Source organism: Mustela putorius, unplaced genomic scaffold, assembly GCF_011764305.1.
Source record: "Mustela putorius furo isolate JIRA1106 unplaced genomic scaffold, ASM1176430v1.1 tig00003846_pilon_pilon_pilon, whole genome shotgun sequence".
In the NCBI taxonomy this organism is placed as follows: Eukaryota; Metazoa; Chordata; class Mammalia; order Carnivora; family Mustelidae; genus Mustela; species Mustela putorius.
The window spans coordinates 22439628-22456918 of NW_025421999.1; the positions used below are offsets into that span (position 1 = coordinate 22439628).

Consider the following 17291-nt stretch of genomic DNA (forward strand, 5'->3'; position numbering starts at 1 on the left):
GCACAGATTGCATGGAGCACTGGGAGGGGTGCAAAAACAATGAATACTGTTACGCTGAAAAGAAATGAAAAATTTAAAAAGAAAAAATAAATTAAAAAAAGAACAAACTATTTGTGACAGCAAATAAATAAATAAATAAAAATAAAAACTATATGAGTGGCAAGAAAAACTCAGAAGAACCGGTATATTTGGGTCCTAGTTAAAGCTGGGTACCAGAGGGAATGAACTAGAAAGACAGAAGGTGTAGTCAAAAAGTGAAATACATAGAAACTGACACTAGAGTTTGCAGTTAATAATAATGAGTCCTAGATATAACAGAGGGAATAGGTGAAGTAGGGTGGAATTCAAGATCAGTAGTGAAGAGTAGGCAAAGGAAGAAGACGCTAGGTGGGGAGGAATCATTAATATTGTTATTAACTTCATCAAGATAGGAAGGGTGCAGGGGAAAGTGACAGTTGAGCCAGATGCTTGTATATTTAGGACAAAGGGAATGACCTGGGAACTGACAAATTATTGCTACAAGAAGTGGTGGAAGACTTTCATGGATAAAACATGAAATTCACGATAAGATACTTTATTAGGGAGAAAGGAGACAGCAAGGTCTACAAGCAAGGATGACACCTTCCTCTATTCCAACTCCATTACCTATAGATTGTAGAAGTGAAAACACAACATTAGAGAGAAAATAGCACCCTGCCTCAGGGAAGCAAGACTTTTACTGCAGACGAGTGGTGAGTGGGATGGGGAGAGGTTAGGTGCCTTATGAGAAAGAAGAGCAATTAATACTTCAACGTAGTAATTATACAATCTAGGACGTCATTTTACTTTGGTTCAAAAAGATAAATTCTAAACCAGATCAGATGGAAAAGGATGCTTTAATGTGGCCACTCCTCTCCCTCAGCTTATCTCTCCAGGTAGCACCTTCCTCCCCCTCCTGATGGCATACATCCTGACCACTGCTTCTCTCCTTTGGACCCCACTCTTCCCTGGATATCTGGCCCTGCTGTATTCTTGTTTCTGAATATAGGTTGGTAAGTATTAGTTTTATCTGATCCCAGGTGCATTTTTTGGTGGAAAACTGAATTTCTTCTCTCTTAATCCTTCTCCTACGCTTGTTTAGTTCACCACTGCAGCCTAGCAGGTAGAATCTGTGCCCTTCCTCTCGACTCTACTTGGAAATTAAAGGACTCTCCTTGCAATAAGGCCCAGGTCGTTGAAGGGAGGTTATAAAGAGTTTCTTTGAATCTAGGATGTTCTTTTTCATATTGGTCTCACCCAGTATCTAGCACAAATTCACTTTTTCTTTCTGAACTCCATTTTTTAAACACACTAAATAAAGTAAGAATTAATTTAAGAATATGTATATGAGTCTTACTTGACAGATATGAAAATTGAGAGAAAATATATTGGTAGTGAAAAAGAAAAAAGGGAAACTATGTAGATTGGAATACTGATGATAAGGAAGAAATGGTATATTATAGATGCATAACTCCTATTCAAAAGCCAACAATGAGCATGATAATTTCATAAAGCTTGCAGTAAGTATTTTCCTGAATCTCATTAAAATACATGGTTTGGTCATGAAGATAGTGGTAGGCCATGAGTCCTAGACAGTAAGTTCAAAATGTTGCTGGTCTCATAAGAAACCACCTATGAGTCTGTAAGTCCATAGGTAATTAGCAATATTTTCATAAAATAACTTGAATTAGGATATGTATCTCCTAAAGAAATAAATGAATAAATGAGAAAGAACAAATTTTGAACATATCAAAATGATCTCATCAACCTTCTGAAATAAATGCATGATTTAGTTACATACTTTTTTGGCTCTAAAAAAGAAATGTGTAGTCATAAGGTACATTCTTTGCATGTTTTAGATATTTTTAAGGCCTCTTTTTTTTATTCCTTTGACAGATTAATTTTTGATTAATCAATATTCTCTCTCCTTAAAATTTACAAGTTAGAATATCCCTAAAATAGCTTATTTCAGTCTCTGAAATGTATTACATATTTTATATCATGTCCACAATAGCCAAAATCTGACAATATTAAGGTTGTTTGTGGACTTCTTACGTAAAATAGTGCCCCTTATTAATTTTCTTCCTTTTTATTCTGGTTTATTTTCCATCTTGCCACTAGTCACTACTTGAATTTATGGTATATGTTTGCATATTTACTTGTTTATTATTTGTCTCTTCCTGCCAATTGAGGAAGCTCTAAAAAAAGGGGAACATTTCTAGGGCTCTGTTAACAGATACATGAGAAGCAATTAGGAGCTTTAATAAAAAGAAACACTGCTTAGTGGAAAGTGAATTTAGCTTTTATTTTAATATTTAATACATATTTCTAAATTATAAGATTTTCTATTCATTTTATGGCATATTTACCATCTAATAACAATGCTCACTGAACAAATAAAGCCAATTTACCAGATCTATAATATTTATTGATATTATTCTTGCTTTAATAAAGTAGTTAAGCTCAGAGGAGCTTCATTAGGCTTTCAAGGCTTGATAAGCCTATTTACAAACTCACATTAGAATTTAGCTAGTAATTTTAGGAAATCCATTACCCAGCTTTGGAAACTTTAATTAAGATGGCTTAAAATAGAAAAATATGGCTTCAAACAGAATTATATAGATCTATTACACTCATTTTTAATTTACATTTACATTATCAATGTATGATTATTTTAATATCTCTAAATGTGCAATAAACACATAGATTTCCCATTCCCATTAAATGGCTAGATAAGCCATTGCAATTCATGCCAATTGGTATTATTAAAAAGCCTTCAATCATTCCCCAATGTATTCACCTTTTTCTTTTATAAATCCCCATTCTTTTTCTTGCTTAGATCCTTTAATTTTACTTAATAGAACCTTATGGAAAATCTAAGAAGAATGTGTTGGGAAAATGCCCATGTGCACAGAACCTTGTTCACATAAGTTAATTTCAAGAGATCCACAGACCTCTTGGGTCCATCCAGAGACTACAGAGTGGTCAAGGACCCCATGTCAGTCACTCTTCTCATATCCTATTAGTTTCTCCATATTGCTCTCATAACCACTTTCTTTTTAACTAGCACTTAACCCTTCAGGTGACAGCTTTGTTTTCTAAAGTTGCTGACCCTCTTTATACAATGTTCCATATGCAGGACCTAAGGAGAAAAGTTGGCTCTGTACTAAAGATGGAGTGTTGTTAATAACAGCCATTCAAATGAGACTCGAACATTTAACAACATTGTGATAGGAAAGGGCAAAAAGTTAGGATAGACTATAAACAACCCTTCTTATAAATAAGCTTTATTTAGCAGATGTCTACTCACAGCCTTCTATGTGCCTCCTTCACTCATATAACAGATGTCTGTTGGTAATGACAATGTTCCGGGCCCAGTAGGGGAGAGAAAAATGGAAGAAGTCACCTTGAAAATTAATTCTCCTTCTGAAGCCTGGAATACCACTTAGCCTGTTAATGTTTAAGATTGCTATACTACAAGTTCATTACTATTTAAAGGCAAAAGCTAATGCTCGAGTTATAACGTCTAAAGTCATTAAAGAATTTCTCCCAATCCATTTTTATTCATCCAAATCAAATCTATTGCTATGTGAGTTCCTGATATAAATTCAGAATCCTGTTTGGTATTAGAAGATGGGAGAGATACAGTTTCTAACCCATAGTTTATTGCTATTCTTTAAACTAAGTTCAAGTATGCACGCATTTTTTCTGTTTTGATGGGGCATCGGGGTGGGATTTCATCTGTCTTCATTTCATAGAGAATACCTCAATTCATCATTTAAAGATAGAGAACAGTAACATTAAGAAAAAAATTTCATAACAAATACTTGAGAGAGATCTTCATAGGTTGAGTTTTCTGGGAAAGGGATTTGACTTACACTGAAGGAAATATTCCCCTTTATTGGGTATTCAGGAGGGAATCAGAGATCACTGAAGCCAGGAAGAAAATAGAGGCACTAACATTTGCAATAAATAGCTCCGATTATTATTATGACTAAATGAAAGCAAAATGAAAGTTGACATTTACCTACTTTACATTAAAGATCTGGCAATGACTTAAGATAAAGGTCTAGTGGGTTTCATAAGTCTGGTATTAAAAATAAAATTACCCTCATTGACAGGTGAAATTGATCTGGCATTTCACAAAAGAAGGTAAATGGATTTTTTAAAATGGTTTTCTTCTCCTTACACAGGACACTTCAACTATTTAAATAATTTAAAAGTTATTTCTCAATGGAAATAGAATCAATTTTCTATATGCCTGAAGCACATTAATGAGTATTCTGAATTTCCTTCCTTCTAGCCAAGTGATAAGTCAAAGTAAAAAGAAAAAAACCCTGAAAGCTATTACATTGTAGAAAATACAATTTTCTCCTTGAGAAAGAATAGTTACTGGTTGCTGCTAAATTTAATGTAGGAAATACAAAGTTACTCTGGCTATGCTATGCATAGGAAAAACTTTTCTGTGGTGGTCAGCTAATAGCACCCAACGGAAGTTGTGGTGCTCTCACATTCAATTCACGAGCATTTAAATCTATTTTCTCAGGCTTGTGTAAGCCATGCTTCCATATGCTTTTTTACTCCAACTTCTTGTGGAAGTTTTCATTTTGGGATTTTACTTACTGCAATTGGTATTACAAAACAAGAAAAAGGTTGTACCGAATATACTTTTTTCTAATAAATATGATCTGGACATTTCAAATATGCTTCACTTCTATCAACATCTCCTACCACTTCTTTGAGCATCATAAGACTGAGTAAGTGAAATATGGGCTTTCAAATTCACAAATCACAATTAAATATAGAATATGAAAAGAATAATGTTCAATCATATTTACCAACTCTAAATGTAAATGGTTCTAAACCAAGGTTTTCTCTCATATTCTCCATTAATTCTGCTTCATTTGGTCTATAATACATTTAATAGTTTTCTTCTTGTTGATCAGCTGCATCTCTCTGGTAAATGAGAAGCCCTTCATCTCCAATTCTTACTAGTCAGCCACTCCCTGCCCAGCATTATAGTGGGTCTTGAATGACAGCCTATGTCTTTGAAATTATTTCTCTATTTGGTTTTAGTAGCAAAGAGATGGTGATTTTCTTAGATAAAAAGAAAATATTAAGACCAAAATCCAAAAGCAAATCTGCAAAATTTTAATTTTAAAACAGAGAAATTAATTTCCAACTTATGTGGAACCCAACATAATTTCCTATATAAAATTGTTAAGTTATTTCATCAAAATCACATCCTTGGATTTATTTCCCCATTCGCTTTTAACAACCAACAATACTCAGAATCTAAGAAGGCATTTCATCTCACCTTCCTGCGGGGCTAGAGCTATTATCTTCATTTTCCCATTGTTCATTTTTACTTCTTGGAACTGGGGGCTGGAGCATTTCAGCAGCCAGTGGGTCAGCATCATTCTCTTCTCGACCAATCCATTCTCCAATCACACGGGGTCTCAGAAGAGAAGAATTAAATGCCACTGTTTCCTAAGAAGGAGAAAAGAATGTACTTGACTCAGATGACTTATACTTATTAATGGGACAACAGGGCAATTATTTTGTCCAGAGTTTTGACTGCCTCTGCAAATCAAAATTTTCCTTTTTTTCTTTCTGAATTGACTCAAAATGTGAGGTCTCTCCATTTCTGTTAGGTGACTTACTCTATGTAATTTGTGCTGACTCCTGAAGGTCACTGTGACAAAGGATCCAGGAGTGAAATCTTAGATTTGGATTTGGAAGGCTGAGTGTGTATTCTCAGGAAGGAGGAGCTGAGACTAGCATTTGTGACAGAAGGAAAAGTGTGTGGTAAGGCTCTAACACTGAAAGAGCTCAGAGTTGCTGGGAAATGGTAAATAGTTTCTTAGGAGGAAACTGGTGTGAGGTCAGAGAAAAAAGTCAAGAAACGATGGTGGAAGGATGCTCGATTGCCTCTAATTGTGGAGCAGTCTGAACCTGTAGGGATCCAGTAGAGATTGGAAGTAGGGCAGTATCAATGACAGGCATGGTGTGCTAATTCAAAAAATGTTAAAGTGACCTCTTTTCATAGATTTTCATATGATGTGGTTCTTAAAATGATACTTAAACTACTTAAATCATTTAATAATTTGAAAGTTACTAGACTACTGAATTGTGTAATTGCTAGAGATATCTCAGTAAGTGGGAAAAAAGGTTAAAAGCAATGTTTACTCTTAGTTTTGTTTTAAAAATTCATAGGGGAGGTGGCTGGGTGGCTCAGTGGGTTAGAGCCTCTGCCTTCGGCTCAGGTCATGATCCCAGGGTCCTGGAATCAAGCCCCACCTCAGGCTCTCTGCTCAGCGGGGAACCTTCTTCCCCTCCCCTCCTCTCTTTCTGCCTGCCTCTCTGCCTACTTGTGATCTCTCTCAAATAAATAAATAAAATATTTTTTAATTAAAAAAATAAAAATTCATATGGGTGTATATCAATATTTTGTGCTGGTGTCAGCCTCTCAATAACCAATGTTGTGGTTCTCATGATTGCAAGATGCCCTTCAGCAATAGCCATCAGGAGACTTTGGAAAATTAAAAGTTTATTGTTTAGGGGCACCAGAGTGGCTCAGTTCGTTAAGCAACTGCCTTGGGCTCAGGTCATGATCCCAGAGTCCTGGGATCGAGTCCTGCATTGGGCTCCCAGCTCCACAGGGAGTCGTTTCTCCCTCTGATTTTCTCCACTCTCATGCTCTCTATCACTCTCTCTCTCTCAAATAAATAAATAAAATCCTCTAAAAAAAGTTTATTGTTTATAAGACCTGTAAAGTATACAGCACACCTGGGGGTCACACAGTGAAATCATAGGTAGAGAGTGAAAGAGAGAGCACTAGCAATCACAATGCTGGGGTTCTGCTTTTATTGGAGTTGAGGGTGGAAGCCTAGGGTTTAGTGGACTCACTCTTTAAAATTTTAAAAATAAATCAATTTTTAAAATGGTCAGTTTAAAAAATAAGATTGGGAATTAAAAGCTTGGGGAGAGAAAAAACAAGTGGCCCAAATCGTCAGTAATTGAAATCAAACAAGATCTCTAAAACAAAAAAGCTTCAGCCAGGGGAGGTGGCTGGGACCTTTATCTAGTTTACTGTGGCTAACAGTATGTTTATTGGAAATAGCCATCTTTGAAGTAGACACTTTGACAATCAAGGCTTAAGTGGGGCACTTGGATTACAAAAAGGAAAAAGAAAAACCAATTGTTAGAGTTTAACTACAGTCCACCATTCATACAGTAATTTCTCATTTATTAATTTTCTCATATTTATTAAGACCCACTGTGTGGCAGATACTGCTTTATTTTTGGGAAAAACAACAGTAAAACCATAATTTGGTAGTTTTATCTGAACAGAGACTACAGGTAGTTTTAGTTTCTTCTTTTTGTGTTTCTATGTCTCTGTAAACTTATGATAAGTATATACTTGTCTTATACTAAGAAAAAATGCATTTTAAAAATAACCTGATGTGAGAAACATAGGCTTGACTTAAATTATGCTTCCTTATAGTTTTTAGTATTACGAGAGTTCTGAGTAATTTCTTAAAAATTCAGACCTGGTCTTCTGAGTCTTTACAATTCTCCAAAATGTTATATAAATACAACACAATGCATATATGGCATAACAGTAAGTACAATATAATATTGATTAGTTTACAAATATAATACCAAAGGCAACATGTGAAATATGATTAGGATATATTTGATGAATGTATCCAAGTGATAACAAGGGACAGAAAATAGTTGGATATCTTAATACTGACTTCCTAGCCCACATGAAAATGTACCAGATACATTTTGGTAATCAGTGCTTGTATAGCAGCAAATAATCTGAATTCTTTCTGTATTTATGTCCCCATAGTCAGGAAATCAAAGCACTATAATGATTTTCTGCTGTGAAATCATGCAATCAAATTATTGTCTTGAAATTACTAGAAAGACACATTCACCTATCACAATTTAATATCATTTGAAGTATAACAATTAAAATTAACAGCAATAGTGTTAGATTTTAAACCTGTATTTGTTTTTAAAAGCAAACTGAAATAAAGGCATGTTTTCAAATTAAAAAAAATTATAAACATATTTATAGCCTCAGGATTAATTTTGGCCTGCATCTGAAGTGTTACTTATTTTGTGAATTTCACTTTCTCCCAATGTAAAACAGTGATGATGGGAATTATAAACCTACTGTATCAAATGAGTTCATAGGCAGCACAGTTAAACCACAGAATTCTGTACATTTGCTAGATACAATTATTTAAGGATGTGGACCAAATCAAAGCCACTTCTACATGTGTGATATATCTGGGGGGAAAATGGTAAACAGAAGTGCAAGAATGGGCAAACCATAAGTGACTCTTAATCTCACAAAACAAACTGAGGGTTGCTGGGGGGAGGGGGGTTAGGAGAAGGGGGGATGGGGTTATGGACATTGGGGAGGGTATGTGCTTTGGTGAGTGCTGTGAAGTGTGTAAACCTGGCAATTCTCAGACCTGTATCCCTGGGGATAAAAATATATGTTTATAAAAAATAAAAATTAAAAAAACTATTTTATTAAAGTATTAGAATTAACAGTTGACAAATTCAAGCATTTAAATAATGGAAATACAAAGGAAAATCTTATTTGTAAATGTCAATTTAAAGATAAATATGTTATCTATTTTATACTTTCACATAGATATATAATAAAATGTTAAAATATAAATAAATTACATACTTGTGTGTTAAAAAAAATAAACCTTTCTCAAAAAAAAAAAAAGAAGTGCAAGTTGGGTAAAAATAAATCCTTGGTTGTCGATATGGGCAAAGTAACAGAACAGAGACTTGATGGGACAAATTTTCAACCTCTGAAGTTTTATTTTATAGACATTTTATAGAATATTTTAAATATTTAAATATTTTTAAATATTTAAATATTGAAAATATTTTAAATATTTTATAGAATATTTTAAAAGTTGGATTATTAGTTCAATTTATTAATCTCAGTTATGTAAAAAAGCAGAATTTGGCTTGGAGATTTGTCCTATTATAGACTCAACAGATAAGAATGAGGACAAAGAGACTGAGCACTGTAACAACAGGAAGGAGCGGGTATGGACACTGTAAATGAAAAACGCGAAATAGAATTTAGAGTTGAGTATGATCAAAAGTCGAGAGCTGAAGAGAATCAGAAATAACTCCCTTGTTGTTTACTGGGAAATTAAATAAAATGATAGATGCCACTGCTGTTGGAAAGTGGAGCACGGAGAGGATAAATCGTTTGATATGCAGCCTGCTTAACACTAGCTGGCAGCAGAAATTTCAGTGAGAAATAGCTGATGAACAAAATAATACCAAGAGCTGCAAACAGGGTTAAAGGAGTTAGGAAATGAGTATTTTACAGGTCAAAAAACGGGACCCTACTTTTTCTATTTTTCAGAATGATTAAAGCTATTTATGCCTTTTTGAAAATGTTATAGCTATAGAAATTACTGAATATAATTTAATTACTTGAAATAGATTAAAATAGCAAATATTTCCTTGGATATATTGCTTATATTTGATTAAGCCAAGTAAACATAAATTTTTATGAAAGGATTTCAATGAAGAAAGCAGTTCTTAACACTATATACAATGCATCACAAATGTCAGTACATAGTAAAAGAAATTTTAAAATGCCCATCAAAAGCAAGGAAAATATTTCTTGAAAATATTCTAAGTACATGGTAAACAAATAATTTAAAGTGTCAATGCTAAACATGTAAATCCTAATTTAAAAAAAAAAAATATAAACACATATTCCTTTGCCCTCTTAAGACTAGAGTCTCTAGAGGTTGAGATTCTTAAGCAAATATGCTTACATTTAATAAGAATAGCATTTCTGCTCAAAAATTCAACCAAAGATCCCAGATTAGCTTAGTATTTTTGATCAGCAGAATGCTATCCTATTAAAAGCAGTTACAGTAAACAGGCCTACTCTCTCCAAGCAGCCTGCTCCTATTCTCCTACTGGCTAATTCACAGTGAATTCAACTGCTCTGACCACCTTATCACATTTGATTATATTCTGCCTTTTTTTTTTTTTAAACTCCACTATAAGTAACATACAGTGTTATATTAGTTCCAGGTGTATAATATAGTGATTCAACAATTCTACATATTACTCAGTGCTTATCATAAGTACACTTTAACCCCCTTCAACTATTTTGCCCATCCCTCCCACTCCTCTGGTGGCCACCAATTTGTTTTCTATATTTAAATCTATTTTTTTCTTTATTTGGTTTGTTTCTTAAATTCTACATGAGTGAGAACAAATGGTACTTGTCTTTCTCTGACTGACTTATTTCACTTGGCATCATATCCCCTAGATCCACCCATGTTTTTGCAAATGGCAAGATTTTGTTATTTTTTATGCCTAGTATTACATCGCATATATGTATATATATACTATATCTTATCTATCCATTCCTCTATTGATGGACCCTTGCATTGCTTTCATATTTTTGCTATTATAAATAATGTTACAGTAAACATAGGGATGCATATATCTTTTCAAATTAGTGTTTTCATATTCTTTGGATAAGCACCCAGTAGTGGAATTACTAGGTCATATGGTAATTCTATTTTGAATCTTTTGAAGAACCTTCATACTGTTATCCACAGTGGTGGTACCAGTTTGCATTCTCACCAACAGTACACGAGTGTTCCTTTTTTTCCACATCTGCACCTCTTGTTGTCTCTTGCATTTTTAATTTCAGCCATTCAGACAGGCATGAAGTGATATCATTGTGGTTTTCACTTACATTTCCTTGATGATGAGTGATGTTGAGCAATTTTTCATGTTTATTTTGGCCATATGATGTCGTCTTCTTCTTATTTTTTTTTTAAGATTTTATTTATTTAAGAGAGAGACAGTGAGAGAGAGCATGAGAGAGACAGTGAGAGAGAGCATGAGAGGGGAGAAGGTCAGAGGGAGAAACAGACTCCCTGTGGAGCTGGGCGCCCAATGAAGGACTGATCCTGGGACTCTGGAATCATGACCTGAGCTGAAGGCAGTTGCCTAACCAACTGAGCCACCCAGGCGCCCATGATCTGAGTTGTTTTTATAGAAATGTTTGCTCCCATCTTTGGCTCATTTTTAACTGGATTATCTGTTTTTTTTGGTGTTGGGTTGCATAAGTATTTATATATTTTAGATACTAATCCCTCACCCAATTACATCATTTACAAATATCTTCCATTCAGTAGGCTCTCTTCTAGTTTTTTTTTTTTTTTAAAAGATTTTATTTATTGGCCAGAGACAGAGGGAGAGAGAACGAGCGAGCACAGGCAGACAAAGAGGCAGGCAGAGGCAGAGGGAGAAGCAGGCTCCCTGCCGAGCAAGGAGCCCGATGTGGGACTCGATCCCAGGACGCTGGGATCATGACCTGAGCCGAAGGCAGCTGCTTAACCAACTGAGCCACCCAGGCGTCCCTCTCTTCTAGTTTTGATGACTGTTTCTTTGCATGCAGAAGCTTTTTTATTTTGATGTAGTCAGGTAGTTTATTTTTGCTTTTGTTTCCCTTTCCTCAGGAGACATATCTAGAAAAATGTTCCTACAGACAATGTCAGAGACATTACCGCCTATGCTGTGTTCTAAGATTTCTGTGATTTCAGGTCTCACTTTTAGGTCCTTAATCCATTTGAGTTTATTTTTGTGTGTAGTATAACAAAGTGCTCCAGTTTCATTCTTTTGCAAGTTGCTGCTGTCCAGTTTTCCCAAGACCATTTTTTTTTAAAAGAATTTATTTATTTGACAGATAGAGAGGACAAGCAGGGGGAGTGGCAGAGGGTGAGGAAGAAACAGGTTCTTCGCTGAGCAGGGAGCCTGACTTGGGGCTCCCTGGACCCTGGGATCATGACCCAAGCCGAACACGGACGCTTAACTGACTGAGCCACCCAGGTGTCCCCCAACACCATTTTTTAAAAGGATTTTTTCTCATTTAACATTCTTGTCTCCTTCATCAAAGATCCATTGACCATATAGTAGTAGTAGTAGGCTTATTTCTGGGCTCTCTATGCTGTTCTATTGATCTATGTGCCCTTACCATACTGTTGTGATTATTAGAGCATTGTAGTATATCTTGAAATTGGAGACTGTAATACCTCCAGTTTTGTTCATCTTTTTCAAGACTGCTTTGGCTATTTGGATTCTTTTGTGGAACCATGAAAATTTTAGGATTATGTTATAGTTCTATGAAAAATGACTTTTATATTTTGATAGGGACTGCATTAAATCTATAGATTACTTTAGGTAGTATGAACATTTTAACAGTACTTGTTCTTGCAATCCATGAGCATAGATTATCTTTCCATTTGTTTGTGTCATCTTCAGTTACTTTCATCAGTGTTTTATAGTTTAAAGAGTACAGTTCTTTCACCTCCTTGGTTAAGCTTATTCCTATGTCTGGAATGACTTCACCTCCCCTGCTCTGGAGAAGTCTCCTAAATGTCTCTGCCCCTCCACCACAAGGTCTGAGATTAGCAAGTCAATCTCAGGTATTTTCCAAACTGTTACTGCTTCTATACTGTATCTCAGTAGGGCTGTTTGTCTCTTAGAGTGGGACTCAGTTTTTTATCACACTCTGTCTCTCCCAGAACCAAGCCCACTGAATTTTTTAAGTTCCACATGTTGAGTTCCACTGACTCTAAGAACTCCTAAGTCAAGCCCTTCTGGTTTCCAAAGCCAAATGTTATGAGCATTATCTTCCCAGTGCAGGTCCCCCATGCCCATGGTGCCTAGTATGGGCTCTGCTCCTTCCTCCTCCCCATGCCTATGTTGTCTCTCCCCACCATAGACAGTCTTAGGGGTTAACTCATTTCCACCCCTGTCTCCATCCTTCCCACCACTTTGAATGTGGTCTCTTCTCTAAGTCCAACTGTGAAGAGTCTGTTTTTCAGTTCTTGGGTTGTTTCTGCATTATTTACAGTGATGTGGGTGTTATCTATGTGTATCTGTGGGATGAGCTATGCCTAGGATCCTCCTACTCTGACATCTTCCCCAGAAGTCTTTCTCTTCGTAATAAGTCAAGATGTTTATGGAAACCTGAGATCACATCTTAAATGCCTGTTTCCTCCATAATAGCTAGCATAATTACGATTTCACAAATAAGCATAAAACTTGTGTAAATGAATTAAGAATAATTCCTATAATGAAAACCAATGCAAATATGGTAAGTTATGAAGTATCTTTATGTCTAACTAAAAATCATATTAAAGATTCATGGACAACACTGATTAATACATTTTTAAGGCATATCAGAAGAAAGTCTACAAGATGTGATCTATTTAAAATCATTAAATATTTCTTATAAACTCTTAAGCTTTAGAGTAAATTATTTTAATCCTACCAGTTAAAAAACAGAAAATTATGGAAATTAAATATCTAATACAAAATTTCATTAAATGTTTAATTTAATAATCATTGTTAAAGTAATCCACACATTGAAGTTGCATTAGAGTTTAAAGAAATTAATGTAAGCAGATAGTTAAAAGGTTTTTTCCTACTGCCCCCCTTCTACTTCTATTTTTTTCTAGCTTTGAGATATAATTAACATACATGATGTAAGTTTATACTATACCATAATGATTTGACATATATATATGTATATAAAATGCAAAATGATTAATAAGGTTAGTTAACATACTCATCACTTCACATGATCACCATTTTGTGTGTGTGTGTGTGTGTGTGTGTGTGTGGTGAGAACTTTTAAGACCCACTTTCTTAGCAACCTTCAAGTATACAATATAGTGTTGTAAACCTTATTCACCACACTATGCATTAGATTGTTCATCTCATAATTGGAAGACCACATTTGATCACTTGCACCCATTTCCTCCACATTCTCACCTCTGGCAAACACCACTCTACTCTTTCTTACTATAGGTTAGGTTTGTTTAGATTTCACAAGTTAGTGAGATCAGACAATATTTGTCTTTCTCTGGCTTATTTCACTAAAATAATGCCCTCACGTTTCTTCTACATTGTCACAATAACAATGACAGGATTTCCTTCCTTTTATGACTGAATAATATTTTACTATATTATATATATGATTATATGTATGTAAATAATCACTTTCTCTTTATTCATCTATCAACAGGCACTTAGATTATTTTCATGTTTTGGCTATTGTAAATAATACTGCAGTAAACATGGAAGTTCAGATATTCCTTTGAGAAAGTGATTTCATTTCCTTTAGATATATACTCAGAAGTGGGATGGTTGAATCAGTTTTATGTTTTTTAAGCACCCACATGCTGCTTTCCAAAGTAGCTAAATGTATTTACATTACCACCAAGAGTATACAAGGGTCTCTTTTTCTCCACATTCTTGCCAACACTTGCTATCTCCTGTCTTTTTGATAAGAGACATTGTATCAGGTGTGGGGTGATACTTCCTTATGGTTTTGATTTGCATTTCCCTGACAATTAATGATGTTGAGCACCTTTTCATGTGCTTGACCCTTTATCTATCTTCTTAGGAAAAATGTCTGTTCAGGTCTTGTGCCTAATTTTGAAAAGCCATATTTTTTTTTTTCTAGTATTGAGCTATCTGAATTTCTTATGTATTTTGGATACTAAACCCTTATCAGATATATGATTTACAAATATTTTTCCCCCATTCTACAGGTTACCTTTTCAGTTTGATTTTTTTTTTTTTTCTTTTCTGTGCAGAAGCTTTTTAGTTTGATGTAGTCCCACTTGTTCTTTGTGCTTTTGGTGTCAAAAAAACTTTTTTATTAAAGATTTTTTTTTATTTGACAGAGAGACACAATGAGAGAGGAAATACAAGCAAGGGGAGTGGGAGGAGAAGCAGGCTTCCTACGGACCAAGTTGCCCAATGCAGGGCTCAATCCCAGGACTATGGGATCATGACCTGAGCCGAAGGCAGATGCTTAACAACTGACCCACCCAAGAACTCTAAAGAAATTTTTTTTTAAACCACTGTCAATACCAATGTATATGAGATTTTTCTTCTAGGAGTTTCATAGTTTGAGTCTTACATTTAAGTCTTTAAAGCATTCTGACTTGATTTTTGTACTAGTGCGAAATAAGAGTCAAAGTTCTTTTCCGTTTTTTGTAATCCTATTTTTAATTTTAATTTTGTTATGCTATAAATGCTTATAATAAGAAACAAAGTTAATAGGGTGTCTCTGTGGCTCAGTCAGTTAAGCATCTGCCTTAGGCTCGGGTCATATCCAGGTCCTGGGATTGAGCCCCACATCAAGCTCTGCATTGGGTTCCGTGCTTAGTGGTGAATCTGCTTCTCCCTTTGCCCCTCCCCCAGCTTGTGCTTGCTCTCTCTCCAAAATAAATAAATCTTTAAAGAAAAAACATCACACCACAAGAAAATAGAAAAAGAAATGTACCTGAAGTTTAGTAGAAGAAGGAAATAAGAAAGACCAGAAATAAAATAGGGACCAGAGTAAACCATAATTTAATACTGAAAGTAATGACCAATTTAAAAAAAAAATTTTCAATTGCAAATGCTTTAACTACATAAACTAAGAAAAAAGAGAGAAGACTCAAAAAAGCAAAATGAGAAAAGGAAGAGAAAACAATATAACAGACACCACAGAAATACAATTTCATTCTTTTGCAATGGATTATCTGCTTTTACCAACAAATTTTATTAAAAAGACTATCCTTTCCCCACAAAGTATTCTTGGATCCCTTGTTAAACATTAATTGTCCAAGTATGTATGATTTATTTCTGGGTTCTTGATTTTGCTCTATTGGTCTGTTTCTATTTTTATACCAGTACCCTACTATTTTAATTACACTAGCTTTGTAACATAGTTTGAAATCAGGAAATAGACGCCTCCTTGTTGTTCTTAAGATTGCTTTGTCTATCTGTGGTTCAATACAAATTTTAAGATTGTTTTTTCTATTTCTGTGGGAAATGCCATTTGGAATTTTGATAAGGACTGCATTGAACTACAGATGGCTTTGAGTAGCAGAAACATTTTAACTACATTCATTCTTCCAGTTCATGAACATGGGCTATCTTTCCACCTATATCTGTCTTCATCAATGTCTTTCATCAAAAAAAGGATATAGATCTTTTACCTGCTGGATTAAATATATTCCTATTTATTGTTTTTTATGCTATTATAAATGGGGTTGTTTTATTTCTTCTTAGGATAGTTCACTGTTAATATATAGAAATGCAACAGATTTTTCTATGTTGGTTTTACATACTGCAACTTTACTAAATTCATGTATTAGTTCTAACAGTTTACTGCTTGAGTCTTAAGGGTTTTCTCTGCATAAGAACATGTCATCTACAAACAGAGTCTTACTTCTTGTCCAATCTGGATGCATTCATTTCTTATTCTTTCCCAGCTGCTCTGGCTAGAACTTCTGGTACTTTGTTGAATAGGAGTAGTGAGATGGGCACTCTAGTCTTGTTCTTGATTTTAGAGAAAACCCTTTCAAACTTTCACTGTTGAGTACAATGTTAGCTGAGGATTTTCACATATGTCTTTTATGTTGAGTTTTAGTCCCCTCTATACCCAATTTGTCAAAAGTTCTTATCATGAAAGAATGTTAAATTTTGTTGAATGTGGGTTTTTGCATTTATTGAGATGATCATGTGATTTTTAAATTTTCAGTCTGTTAATGTGATGCATCATATTTATTGATTTACATATGTTGAACCATCCATGCATCCCAGAGATAAATCTCATGTGACTGCAATCCTGCTATCTGATCCTTTTAATGTGCTGTTAAATTCAGTTTGTTAGGACTCTGTTTTGAGAATTTTTGATCTATATTCATCAGAGATACTTGTCTATAGATTTCTTTTCTTGCAGTGCCCTTACCTGGCTTTGGTATCAAGGTAATGCTGGCCTCATAAAAAGAGTTTCAGAGTCTTCCTGCCTCTTCCAATCTTTGGAAGAGTTTGAGAAAGATTGGTGTTAGTTCCTTAAATGTTCAGTAGAATTCATCAGTGAAACCATCTGGTCCTGGGCTTTTCTTTGTTAGAAAGCCTTTGATTTCTGTTTAATCTCCTTACTTATTACTGGTCTGTTCAAATTTCCTATTTCTTTGGATTCCGTCTTGGTGGGTTGTATGTCTCTAGGAATTTATCCAGCTTTTCCCCTACATTATCCAGTTTGTTGGCACTAGTTCATGGAAGTCTCATGATCCTTTGTACTTCTATAGCATTAGTTGTAATATCACCTCTTTCATTAATAATTTTATTTGAATCCTCTCTCTTTTTCTCTTGGTTAGCCAAACTAAAGATCT

The 17291-nt window shown here is 34.7% G+C and overlaps 1 protein-coding gene across 9 annotated transcripts in view; it reads right to left on the reverse strand.

The window, feature by feature from the left end:
• CUNH8orf34 (chromosome unknown C8orf34 homolog) overlaps positions 1-17291 on the reverse strand; it is a 394040-nt gene that overhangs the window by 251883 nt on the left and 124866 nt on the right. For all 9 annotated transcript variants that reach the window (XM_045063224.1, XM_045063225.1, XM_045063227.1 and 6 more), the window contains one exon: positions 5336-5508. In XM_045063224.1, the coding sequence (XP_044919159.1) occupies positions 5336-5508 (173 nt within the window). The remainder of the gene's footprint in view (positions 1-5335; positions 5509-17291) is intronic.